Source organism: Cyanistes caeruleus, chromosome 3 (assembly GCF_971803275.1).
Source record: "Cyanistes caeruleus chromosome 3, bCyaCae1.hap1.1, whole genome shotgun sequence".
NCBI lineage: Eukaryota > Metazoa > Chordata > Aves > Passeriformes > Paridae > Cyanistes > Cyanistes caeruleus.
The window spans coordinates 20,871,597-20,883,647 of NC_141703.1; the positions used below are offsets into that span (position 1 = coordinate 20,871,597).

A 12,051-nucleotide genomic window follows, 5' to 3' on the forward strand; every position below is an offset into this window, starting at 1 on the left:
GGGCTTGATGAAACAAGCTCTTTAGGAGGATTTGAGTTATCAAGGCCGGTGTGATTGACACCCATCATCTTCTGAGGAGTGCCACTGTCCCGCATTGTTCAGTGCTGTGTTTCAGATCTCACCCTGCCTCAGCAGTGCAGAGCCCACATGTGGTGCCAGGGCAGGGTGGGGGATGGCTCCAGGGGACCAGTGGCACCCGGGATGCTCGCTGTGCCTGCTGGACGTCTGCCATCTACATGCCTAAGCTTAGCTTCTGTGGGCAGGTGGCTATGTCTGCAAGGCATATTTTTATTAGATAGAGCCCAAACCAGCTGCTAGGTCCTGGTTTTCCCAGATTCCTCCCTACCCTGAATCAGATCACCGGACAATGGGAGCGATCTCAAGATCTCAGCTCATTTACGTTTTAAGTCAAGGACTCAAAGGTGAGACCTGGATCCAAGCTTTCAATGTTTCAATTTTTCCCACTTTAGGGAAACCTCATACCAGGTTAGCCAGGAGGATAAATGCACAGACCTGTGCTTGTCAGGTGTTATCATCTTTGCTATTGCAAGGTTAATAACTATCTCTGTAGCATTTTTGCCTGCTAGCACTTACGTGTCACCCAACATGGTACAAGGGTACAGCTCCACTAAAGGCAGGCTTCAGCAGCTGCCCTTGGTGCCCTACCCAGTGCTCTGAGGGCTCCTCATACAGCAGGAGTAGGGAGATTTGTTTTGTTTAAGTGTTTAGGTAAGTGTGTACCCTAATCAGAGTCTGTAAAAGTCTATGCAGGCCTTATGACAAGCTCCATCCTCTCTTTCCTTGACATATTCTGAGAGCAGTTGGACTGAAGGGCACTGCTCAGGCCTGGTTCGTTTTGTCCATGTTTGTCCATGTTCCCTTTGCAGATGCCCATGGTCTCTGCCTGCCCTGAGGCAGGAGCTGCTGGGCCCAGGGAAAGTAGCCTGGGCTGTCCTGAGTGACTTTGGAAACAGAGCCACAGTGGCGTGAGGTGTCAGGTGCTGGAGCCGTACTTGCATTGGAGATAAGGACTGGCACAAACACCTTGAGCAAACCTGGCAGTCTGGGGCATCACTGATAAAGTGACAGAATGGTCAAAATGTCTCTTATTTTGTCTTTAAACCACTTACACCTCAGTCATTTTTGGACCAAATTCATTGAACACGTCGTAAAATGACGTGACATTGGAATTGGGCTCAAATGTGCAGTATACCACAGGAGGAATAAAACTGTGGAATTAATTGAATTTACTGAATTCAGTGATATTTTATAATGTATCCTTCTAATTAATCTGTATACAACATATTGCGAATTTTGAAGACATAAAAACTGAGTCTAAAATACCAAAATACATATGAAGAAAATGCTTAATTTTTAAAACACTATTGTTTTTACTACATTGATGATACAGGTGTACCACCTGTACTACAGGCTATATGTATTCATGTTTGATTTTGAATAGCATAAATGTATATTGTTCCAATCTAATACTGTGCATAAGAGGAAATTACATAAATACTGCTTTGTGTGTTCTTTTTGGTACAATAAGTATCTTTCCTCTATTACCAGGAGGGATATTACTAGCTCCCAACAATGCTAGTATTTTCCAACATCTTATGTCTAACAAAAGAAAAGGTTTCTGGATGTGAATCTGAATTTATGTTTCAGCTGTTGTAAATGCTCTTAACAGTGTGATTTTTTTATTTTTTTTTTATGCTGTGTGGAGCTTAGCTCTGTATCTGAGCTCTGTATTAACCATGGCACCAGAGGTTGAAGGTGAAGTCATGATAATATGGTACTTGAAATAAAGTGATTTTGCTAACAGACCAGTGAACATTATCTATTTATACAGAAATAGTGTTTTAACCTCTGCTGAGTTTACTCCATAGCTTGATGAAATAGTTTCTCGCTTGGGAAGGCAATGTGCCTGTCTAATCTTTAGGCTGGTCAGTAAGGAGAATATTTCACTTGCTGTAATTTAGAGTAGTGCTTTTGAAGCTGTCTCTGTGATCCAGGAACATGGGTTAAATGATACTAAGACTTACATCCAGTAAGTTGGAATGGCATAATAAACAAGTCAATTGCCTTGTACTGTAAGAAATACTGAAAATATTTCTTGTAGTCTAACCATGACTTCTCATGACCTTGTTCTGACACCATGACTCAATGACACAATTTTATCCCCAGGAGCAGTGGATTATTTTAACTTCCTGTGAGCCAAAAAACTGGAGAAGAAATAAGGTTATTTGTGGTTGTTTATTTCATTCCCTTTCTGACACTTCTTTGCCTCCTGATTCTTCCTAGTGCCTGGAGCCCTGCAAAGAGTCCTGGGACCTGAAGAAAAACCATTGCCAAAGCTTCTGTGAGGTAGGTCAGCCCAAGGGCATGCTTTCTCACTTTGTTCTAGCAGTCTCTTTAATTTAAATTATTAGCTTCAAGGAGACAGCTGAAAACCATGGTATTTTTCAGCATTTGCCTTCATTTGAGAGGATACACATTTAACAAGGTAGCCATATTAATTGTGAGTTAAAAAGGAGCTTTTTTTCTGACCAAATGATTTATCTCAACTTGCACTTTAAAGACTCAATCCAGGGACACTTGCATAGCATCTTGCAGAGGGTGCTGTCACATCCCTCCTCTAAGATGCTATTTCTACCACTTGCCCTTCTATCTTTCCTGGCCATGTGTAAGAAAGACAATCTTTGTTTAAAAGATAAAATGTTATTGTGTGAAAAATCCTTGTGCAGGATAGCTAGAGCAGATGACTTTTCTGTATGTGAAAGTCAGTCTGATTTATAGAAGAGTAGCTCCCCAGGAGTAACTGGACTGAAGTTCAGAAGACTAATGTCAAAATACGTAATTATTCAAGAACAAATAATTTGAAAACTGTTTTGAACCATCTATCAGAATAATCTGTCAAGAAGCAAACCTGAGTCAGTCAAACAAAGAAGGAGATTTTTTATCAGATTTGAAACATGGTTCTGAGTTGATACAAGTGATTTGTTGCAGTTCTTAAGTGTTTTTTAGCTCAAAGTAGAAATATCAGCTCAACAGAAAGTTGTCTTATTCCAAAAAAGGCTCAGATATATTCAAGTCTATGAAAGTTAGTTTTTAGGAAGATTTTAATATTTTGCTATTAAAAAAATAGAAGTGGCCTTACTTGATATACTGATCTTACAGGTACATTGATTTAACACCTCTCTCTTTACTGTGGGCACTTTTTTTTCTGGTTTAAGAGAATATTTAAATTATTCTAAGGATCATGAAGATGGTTATGAAAAGCTGTAACTTCAACTAAAAAAATCTTAGATGTAACAGTAGGGATTACTGAACTACTGATCTATGTAGGTACAGCAGAAGACATAATAAAGGTTTCTCATGAAAACCAAGCCTTGTAAAAGTTTTTTTAACCCAGATTATTTGCTTATTTCTCATATAAAAAGTTCTAGAGTACTGTAAAAAAGCAGTTTTAGTGGATCTAATTTGTGTTGTTCTTATATATCACTCTTCACTCAGACTCTATGTTTCCAGATATGGCTGCAAATATGTATAAAATCGGTTAAAAAGGAAAACATTTGTAGAACACTGTTCTATTGTAGTTAAAAACAGTGAGCATCCTTCTTTGATTAGTGTTTTGTGGTTAAAGCTAAATTTAGAACTTCAAAGGCCCATAATGAGGAGCAGCACATTTAGCAGCTAACTGAAAAATGAACTGTGAAATAGGGTGAGGAGGAGAAGCCTTGAGGACGTATTATGCCTTAGGGAGCTATAACATTTTTAATTAAGTAGCTGCAAATTTGTGATGTTTTAGGATTTGAAATTAGCTTCAAACACAAAAGCCCAGGATCACTTTCCTTTCCCTCAGACTCATGTATACTCCATAGACATTGATTGAGTTAGAGACTGTTTTTCTGTGAGAGTGTTTTCAATCTTTTTGTATTTTGTAAAAAATCTGGAAGCAGCAATTTAGCTTTGTGTTTCTCAAAGTCCCTGCTTCGCTTCTTATCTACCAAATGGGTGAACTACTGAATATTAAAGGGAACCTTATGTGCAAGGGACAGTTTATCTGGTTCCTTGTTTTGTTTTGGTCTTTTTTCCCCTACAAATTTAGTTTCCTGCTCGTTTAGCTTTTTAGCTGGTTAACCACAGGATCAGGAACGTTCCAATTGGGGGAACAGCAGGAGTGCATGTCCAAGAATCACTGGGGTCAGTGGGAGACACGGAGACTGCTCGTTTTTGCAGCATTTAGGCTGGTTAAAGCCTGTAACACCCAAATCCATGCCTGAAAGCTTGGTTCAAAATTCTGAAGTGTTCCCTATGAAAATATGGCAGGGGTGTGTAATGTAGGAATGCATTCTTGGGCCACAGCAACTTTAGAGAATAGTTGGAGAATAGTCTGTGAGAATAGTTTAGAGAATAGTCTGTGAAACACCTGGGGCTCTGTAGTAGCCGAGTCTTCTTCATTTTGCCAGAAATATGAGAACAGTAAAAACAAGAAAGTAAAATGTTTGAATATGGAAGAAGTTTCAGAAGTTACATGGCTAGCTGGATATAGAGAGTGGGTTATAACTCTCCTGTAGGCTTAGGAACCTGTAAATCAGATCTGTCAGGGTGGAAGGCTTTTGGTTGCTCTAGTATGGAAAGGCCAGCTACAGACAATGCCAGTTAGATGCCACAGTCATTCTGAGAGAATCACCTTAGCTGGTTCTGCACCAAACTAAACAGAGATGTAACTTCCATGTCACACACAATATTCTCTCAGGGTTGTAGAAGCTATTTTAAATACTGTTTTAAGGGGACCTTGCAAACCTTTGAGTATTACATACACTGTAAAATGTCTATGCATTGAAGCATCTTAAATATCCAGGTCTAAGTTTCTCAAGTAAGTAGCATTCACTTTGATCTTTAATCAATACGTTTAAAGCTTATTTTAATCTGTATTCTCTGCTGACCATTTTATCATAAATGCAGTTCCAGTTCCACAAAGAATAATACAATTACTAATACTCTGGCAAGAACATAAAGATGCTGCAAAATCTTCTCTTAGCCAACTTAGTTCAAACAGTATAATGAAACAAGACTTCCCTTATTTATCTAGAGTGGCATTACATCAGATATTGTGGGGAAAGTGTTGTAAAGTACAGAGGAAGGAATGTGGGGTAGTCCAGAAAAAGCAGACTGTCTGACCATTGTTTCCCCTTTGTTTTGGGAATGTTTTTAATCTGTCATTGAGCAACTTTATAGCAGTCAATGTGAGGAAAACAAGGGAAAGCTGGCAGATATAAACAACATTGTTCCATTAAATATGGTGGTCTTACTTGGGGGAATTCATCATTCTGTACTTGGAATGCTTTTTTAGAAGTGGCTTGAATATATAAATATTCAGGGATAGTCTTGCAAAAGCTGAAAATCTAAATAATCCTTTAGGAGATCTTGAAAATTTTATAACATTTTTTCTTTGGTGGGGTTTGGTTGGTTTTTTGGGGGGTTTATTTTTGGGGTTTTTGGGGTTTTTTTGTTGTTCCTGTTGAAAACACACTTCTTCTGTTTTCCTTTTAGCCTCTTTTTCCCAAGAAGAATTATGAATGCCTAACTAGCTGTGAATTCCTTAAGTACATCCTGTCTGTGAAGCAAGGGGACTGCCCAGCACCTGAGAAGGCCAGTGGTTTTGCAGCTGCCTGTGTTGAAAGCTGTGAAGCTGATATTGAATGTTCTGGAGTGAAGAAATGCTGTTCCAATGGATGTGGTCACACGTGCCAAATTCCAAAAAATCTGTACAAAGGTAGAGATTATTAATATGTACTCATAATGGGCTAATAACTTCAGGCCATAGAGAAGTCTCCTAGTAAACCAGGACTTCCATTTTCTTGGAGTTTGTATGAATGGGAAGAAAAAGAGAGGTACCTGCAGAGATGTGGCTGCACAGTGAAAAAGGGTGGAAAACCAGAGAGAAATGTTGCTTGAATTTCCAATTTTTTTCCCACTTATGAAGCCCATGTCTGGAGATCTGTGGAATGTAAACATGTGGCTGTTATCAGTCAACTTAACAGAACAAACTTTGTCAGTTTAGGTGAAATCTCACTTAATTTGATGCTGATGAGAGAGAATGCAGCAGGAAAATATTTAGCGATAAACAGTTCAGGTTCTGTTAATCAGAAATAACATTTATGTCTACAAGCCAAGCAGATGGGACTGCCAAGTAGGAACTGTGAAATAATCTGGTAGAAGAATGAATCAACACAGAACAACATAGTGAAAGATTATAATATCTGCATCTATATATATATATTAATTAATTATTTAAATCTGAGGCAATCTTATTAAAATTTTTTTTATTGAATTGAGTCCTAAGAATAAACCTTTTCTTTGACATCCTTCGAAAAGAACATAAACTAATAAACATAAGCTAAGAAATTTTTTGCTTAGACAAACACCACATTTTAATTCACTGAAATTAAAAAAGCTCTATACATGGAAATGTTTGAAAAATGTTCATCTAATGCAGAAAAATAAGCATTTGTGAAAAGAATATTCTTTTTCCAAATGGTTGGTGTTTTTGTACAAGAATCAATTCTTCTTATGTCAGTGCTAAAAAATAAATATTATTCAGTTATTCATTTATTAATCAGTTAGCGTGAGCTCTCTGTGGGAGCCTAATCAGCAGAACTCTGATCTAAGCTTCAGGCTTAGGTCTGAATCCATGCCTATTTCCATCTGGGGATGGAAACATGATAAAATAGATACAGAAGATGGTGAATTTATTTTTTAGTTCATTATCTTAACTAAAATGTTAAATCTTTTTCAGTGCATGCAGAAGTGAAACTCTCTTGTTTACAGCATACTTTAGAGCAGCCTCTTTAAAACTATGAAGAATTAGTACACACCAGTACATAGCACCTTTCAAACTGAAAGTTATTAAAATGGATCACTTATTTATTTCTTTTGTCTTATTGAGACCAGAGTGGTAAACAGGCATTCATGTTGTGTTTGTAATGATTTACACCATCAAGCTCTATGCCACAACTGCAAAGCATCCCAGTAAATATAATAACTGGAAAAGGTAAAAACAAACAAATAAGATTAAATGCTGCTGGAGCTGACACAGCATATGAGGGGATATGATGCATTCTGTGACTGCACACTGGAAGGTCTCCTCTGTTTGGCCTGATTAAATGGCAGCGGAACTAACCTTCCCTAACATCTTATCACCGATCTGCAGGAGGTGCTGGCTTGTAAGAGCATATATGTCTTGAAGAGGAAGGGCAAGCTCAATACCCTACTGCCTTCTCAGCTGATGAATTCAGCTAATTAGCCTCTTCAACCTGTCTTTCTGCAACAAAAGACAAATAGAAGTGGAGCAGGCTTGCTATTCATTTCCTCCAGGGGTAAATGACCTTCCTGTCACTAAGGAAGAGCAAACTCTGCAAGCATGACTAAGATCTAGTGAATAAGTTCAGTACTTATTCTTATCATTATGACAGCTCTCACAGCTTGAAAATGAACTCAGATTGAATCTAAGAGTCGGCAGTAGTTTCTACAGTTTTACTGTTGATCAAGCTCTGGAGATTAGTTACAACCACAGATGTAAAATTCCAGTCTGATTTGCTGGATTACCAAACTGAATTTGCCCTCTAATACTGAGTGCTAAAGTCCAATCCTAAAAAACCAAAATTATTGTAAGTACACTGCCACCAAAGACATACATTAAAAATGTTTTTGGAGTAGTGTAACAAGTATTTTTTTATCTCTGTTGGGAGTATTACTAATCGGTTATGTAGTCTTCACATATTTATATCCCTTTAGAGGAGATACCAAATGTTCTCTCCTACTCTTCTATCATTGACCTCATCCCCCTTGTTTACACTGTGTCAACTAGTGAAGGATTTGAGAAAGTGTGTCTGCAGATCTGTGTAAAAGAAAGGTAAATTGTGAAGAGAAGTTGAGGACATTCAAAAGGTCTGATGGTGTGGCAAGATTATAGTAGGATAACTGGGGTCAGATGGCCACCTACAGTTTAATGACTCTTTTCATGCTTAAAGGAAAACAGTTTTGTATTATAAACATAGTGTACAGTTTTAAAAATGTCCATCTCTGAGTCCTTTCAGAACTGTTTACAATTATATTGATGCCATGGATGTACCCTTTACAAAGTCTTCCATGGAAACATTTTGAATTCTGGGGGAACCCATGTTTAAGATACACTTTTTTTTTACATGACAGACCAACGTGCACTTACTTCTCATGGCACAGACATGCATGTGCTGTTTGAAGGACACCTTTAGAAACATTTTTCCTGGACTCTGCTACTGCACACATACAGTGGTCTGTGATTTGAATTCTTTGATAAAGCGCTGCAGACTTCAGACTAATGCAAACTTTGGAGCATTTCAGACTGAGGACTGATTTGTTCCAGAAGGAAAGAAGAGGCTGACCATTTACATAATAAAAGGCACATTGAAGAGTAATTGGATCTTCACATCTGGATATTAAACTGATGGTGCTGGTTCTACAGAAGTATTTTAAAGCACACTTGTGCTGTGCTCTCATTGTTTGCGCTGCCGCGCTCCGTCTGCACGCGATTACGTAACACCGGAGAGGCTGAGATACTTGCAATCAAGTGAATCCAACTGCCCCTAATGCAAAACAGATGGAAGTTTTCTTAACATGTAAATTGTAGGATTATTGTGTATCATAACTAAAGAAGGATTTGCAAATATGTAAATCTGAAGTCATGTTCGTTATGTTAGGCTAAGACTTCAGGCTGTTGAAGGCTATCCAGGGTCTAAACTGGTGTGATAACAAAATTTAGGTACTGTAATTTTTTTTAGGTGGATTTTAGCTTTCTTGAAGATCTGCAAGATCATTTTCATTTACTTGTAGCTACTTGTCTACTCAGATTTATAAGAACACCTCTTAAAATATAAAAGTGGTTTGTTCACCTGAGGCAGTTTTGGTACTAAGTCATCTGTGGCAGACTGAGTAGGGAACAATTTCTCTAACCAATACATACAGCTAGCCCTATGTGGTCAGTCATTATTAATATATTAATAATAATAATAATATATTAATATATTCATATTTATAATTATTCATAAAATAACAATACACCTTAATATTAATTATATTTATAGATATAAATATTTATAAGCATATAAATATATAAATATATAATATAAATAATATATTAACACAGTTAAAGTGCATACAATAACATGCTAAGAAGGTTTATATGCCAACACAGAGACCTTATTTGTGACATATCATCAAGTGACCAAATACTGCACACCCAAATATAAGTGTTCCTAAGTCTGTATAGAGAAATGTATCTAACACTTGATTTGTTGATTTAATCAAAAGATGTCAAATTTGAAGAGTTGTTTTTTCCTTCAAGCTACTGCAGATATTTTCAGAAAGGTGATATTACTGGCAGTATAACAGAAATAACTATCACAATTTGGTGTCACTGTGTAATGAGAAATTACAGTAATATTTCAGAAATACATGTTTTTCTCTGAAGTGCAACAATTTTACAATATACATTAGATGTAACATATCTATTCCAAGATGTCTTGGCATTACCTTTCCTAGCTCTTTGGGGAAGAGTGGAGAGTGACACATCATGCAGTACAGCTGCAACACATGAGTCACTATGATCATGTAGCCACAGAGAAGCAAACAGCTTTCTTGAGTACATCAGACTAATGTAAGATGTATGAAATAATCACTCTTCCCTGGTCTACACTGCTAAGAGATTGGACACAGTCTGCATCCAGTTTTAGGCTTGACTCTGCAGAAGGGCTGTTGGGTGACTGGAGAGTCTCCAGAGGCAACTGCAAGAGTGAACAAAGGTCTGGGAACAGCGATTTTAGAGGGAAATGGAGTGCAGTGTGGTTATTAGGCTGAAGAAGAATACATTCAGAAGCATGATGACAGTCTTGTGGTACATGAAAAGCTTCTCCATAGATAAAATAAAGAATCTGTTCCCCATTATCCATGAACATCTTGGACCAGTATCAAGTTTGTGATGCAGCTGAGGAGACTAAACCAGGCAGTGAGAAAGCTTTCTTGTAGAAAGGATAGAGAAGTTGTCAAACAGACTACTATGTGGTGCTATGGAAATTTTGTTATTAGATGTGTTTAAGGTTGAATTGGGTGAAAAGCTGAACTACAGGTATAGCTAATTCTTTTTGGGATAAAAGGGATCTTTCTCCAAGTTGTATTGGGCAAATGTTTTCTGTAAAGTCAGTTTTAGCTTACAACTTCACATTCCTCAGTTTTATAATAAAATAAAGAAATAATTTTGAGGAATTTTTTAAAAACAAATTTTAGTGCTAGCAGAGATGCATTATCTAGGAACTCTTCTGAAACTTCTTATCATTCTTCCCTTTTTGGCTTTTTCTCTGACAAACAATAATTTTTTTAAAAATATTTGTTTTACACATCTTCATCTACAAATGACTTAATCATATCTTCTAAATTGCTCATATATTTTTATCTACTACAGGTGTTCCACTGAAACCCCGGAAAGAATTAAAATTCATAGAACATCAGTCTGGAGACCTGGAGGTGAAGTGGTCTTCAAAATTCAATATTTCTATTGAGCCTGTGATCTATGTTGTTCAGAGAAGGTGGAATCAAGGAATCCATCCAAGTGAGGATGATGCTACAAACTGGCAAACTGTGGCACAGGTCAGTACTTTTTAAGGAATATGGATCCAGTCTCAGAATGTCACAAATCTCTTGAAAAATGTACAATTAGAGACTGAAACCCATTCATGCAAGTGCATTGCAGACACAGTCCTTCTGAGTTTAGTGGAGCTCATTGCACAGTGTCCAAGGCATGGCTGGAATCTTGTCAGAAGTTAAAAATCCAGCTGGTGAAAAGGCTATTTATCTTTTTTTTTAAAAAAAAACAAGAGTGGGAAAAAAGGACTAAAACCTTTATTCTTTGTAAAGTTCTTTTTTTCAGGTATGACCTTCCCAATTCAGAAAAGTCTGTGATGTCATGCTCTTATCACTCAGTGCAATCCAGTCTGAAAATGTAAGATTCATGAGCAAATGTTTCTTAATGAGAAGCAGCCAACGGAGCATAAATTTTCACTTAGTTCTTTCCCAGTTTCAGTCTGTTTTTTACCATGCTGACAGTCCACCTGGATGGCAGAGTTCCAGTCATTTATCTCACTGCTTCACCCTCATCCCTGCTGACAAGAAAAGTAAAATGCTGATTTTGAAAAGATCTGCAAAATATCATTATAGCTAGGAAAAAAACCAGGAAGAGAGAATAAGCAGAACCATCCACAAAACAGAGTAAGAGACTTAAATTCTGTGACCATTTGTGTTCATTCTCAATTCAGATTGTGTAGGAAAATGCTGTCATACAATAACATCAAGCTTGTGAGACTGAACACTCAGAAATTAATTTCTTAGCTTCAGTGTGGTGCTAGAGGGAGCTGTCACTATGTTGTAGTCTTGCTCAGAAAAAGCCCCCTGCAGCAGACCTTGGCAGGAAACCTTCCTTGTGCAAGCCCAAGGGAGCACACCCAAAACTGATCACAGTGACTTACGATTTCTCAGTTGAGGTGCACATCTTGAAGCTTCATTGTCCATTTCAGGGAACAACCTCCTGCCTTTGTTGCAAGGAAAATACCAAGTAGCAAAAAATGTGCCAGATCTGAATTCATCCTCACTGTTACTGAGCTCACTGTGTGTGTGCTAGACTGTAGAAGCCCAGCTGTTGTGGCTAGTGAATCCAGGCTGCAAAGGGAGCACAGTGCTGTGCTGTTTGTCATTCCAGGAGCAGACCTCATGCACATTCCTGGAAACATGCACTAGATATGCTCCACAGTAGCTGAACATACATGAACCCCTGCCTTGTGGTGGATCTGCAGGAGAGTGTTACAGAAACATGTTCCCGTGAAAGAGCAATAAGAAGCCTGACAGCTGCCTTTCCTGGGGTCTGGTGAATGTGGGCAGAAGGGGCTGAGTTAATCACAGTGGCAGGAGAAGCCTCCTCCGACCGACATCTTTCTGACAACTTCACTGTCCCTTCTG

General features: G+C 37.9%; 1 protein-coding gene across 2 annotated transcripts in view; it reads left to right on the plus strand.

Annotated features, from left to right (window-relative positions):
* Window positions 1–12,051, plus strand: part of ANOS1 (anosmin 1) — a 129,567-nt gene that overhangs the window by 66,610 nt on the left and 50,906 nt on the right. For both annotated transcript variants that reach the window (XM_086880145.1, XM_086880146.1), the window contains exons 3-5: window positions 2,305–2,367; window positions 5,560–5,782; window positions 10,505–10,689. In XM_086880145.1, the coding sequence (XP_086736271.1) occupies window positions 2,305–2,367; window positions 5,560–5,782; window positions 10,505–10,689 (471 nt within the window). The remainder of the gene's footprint in view (window positions 1–2,304; window positions 2,368–5,559; window positions 5,783–10,504; window positions 10,690–12,051) is intronic.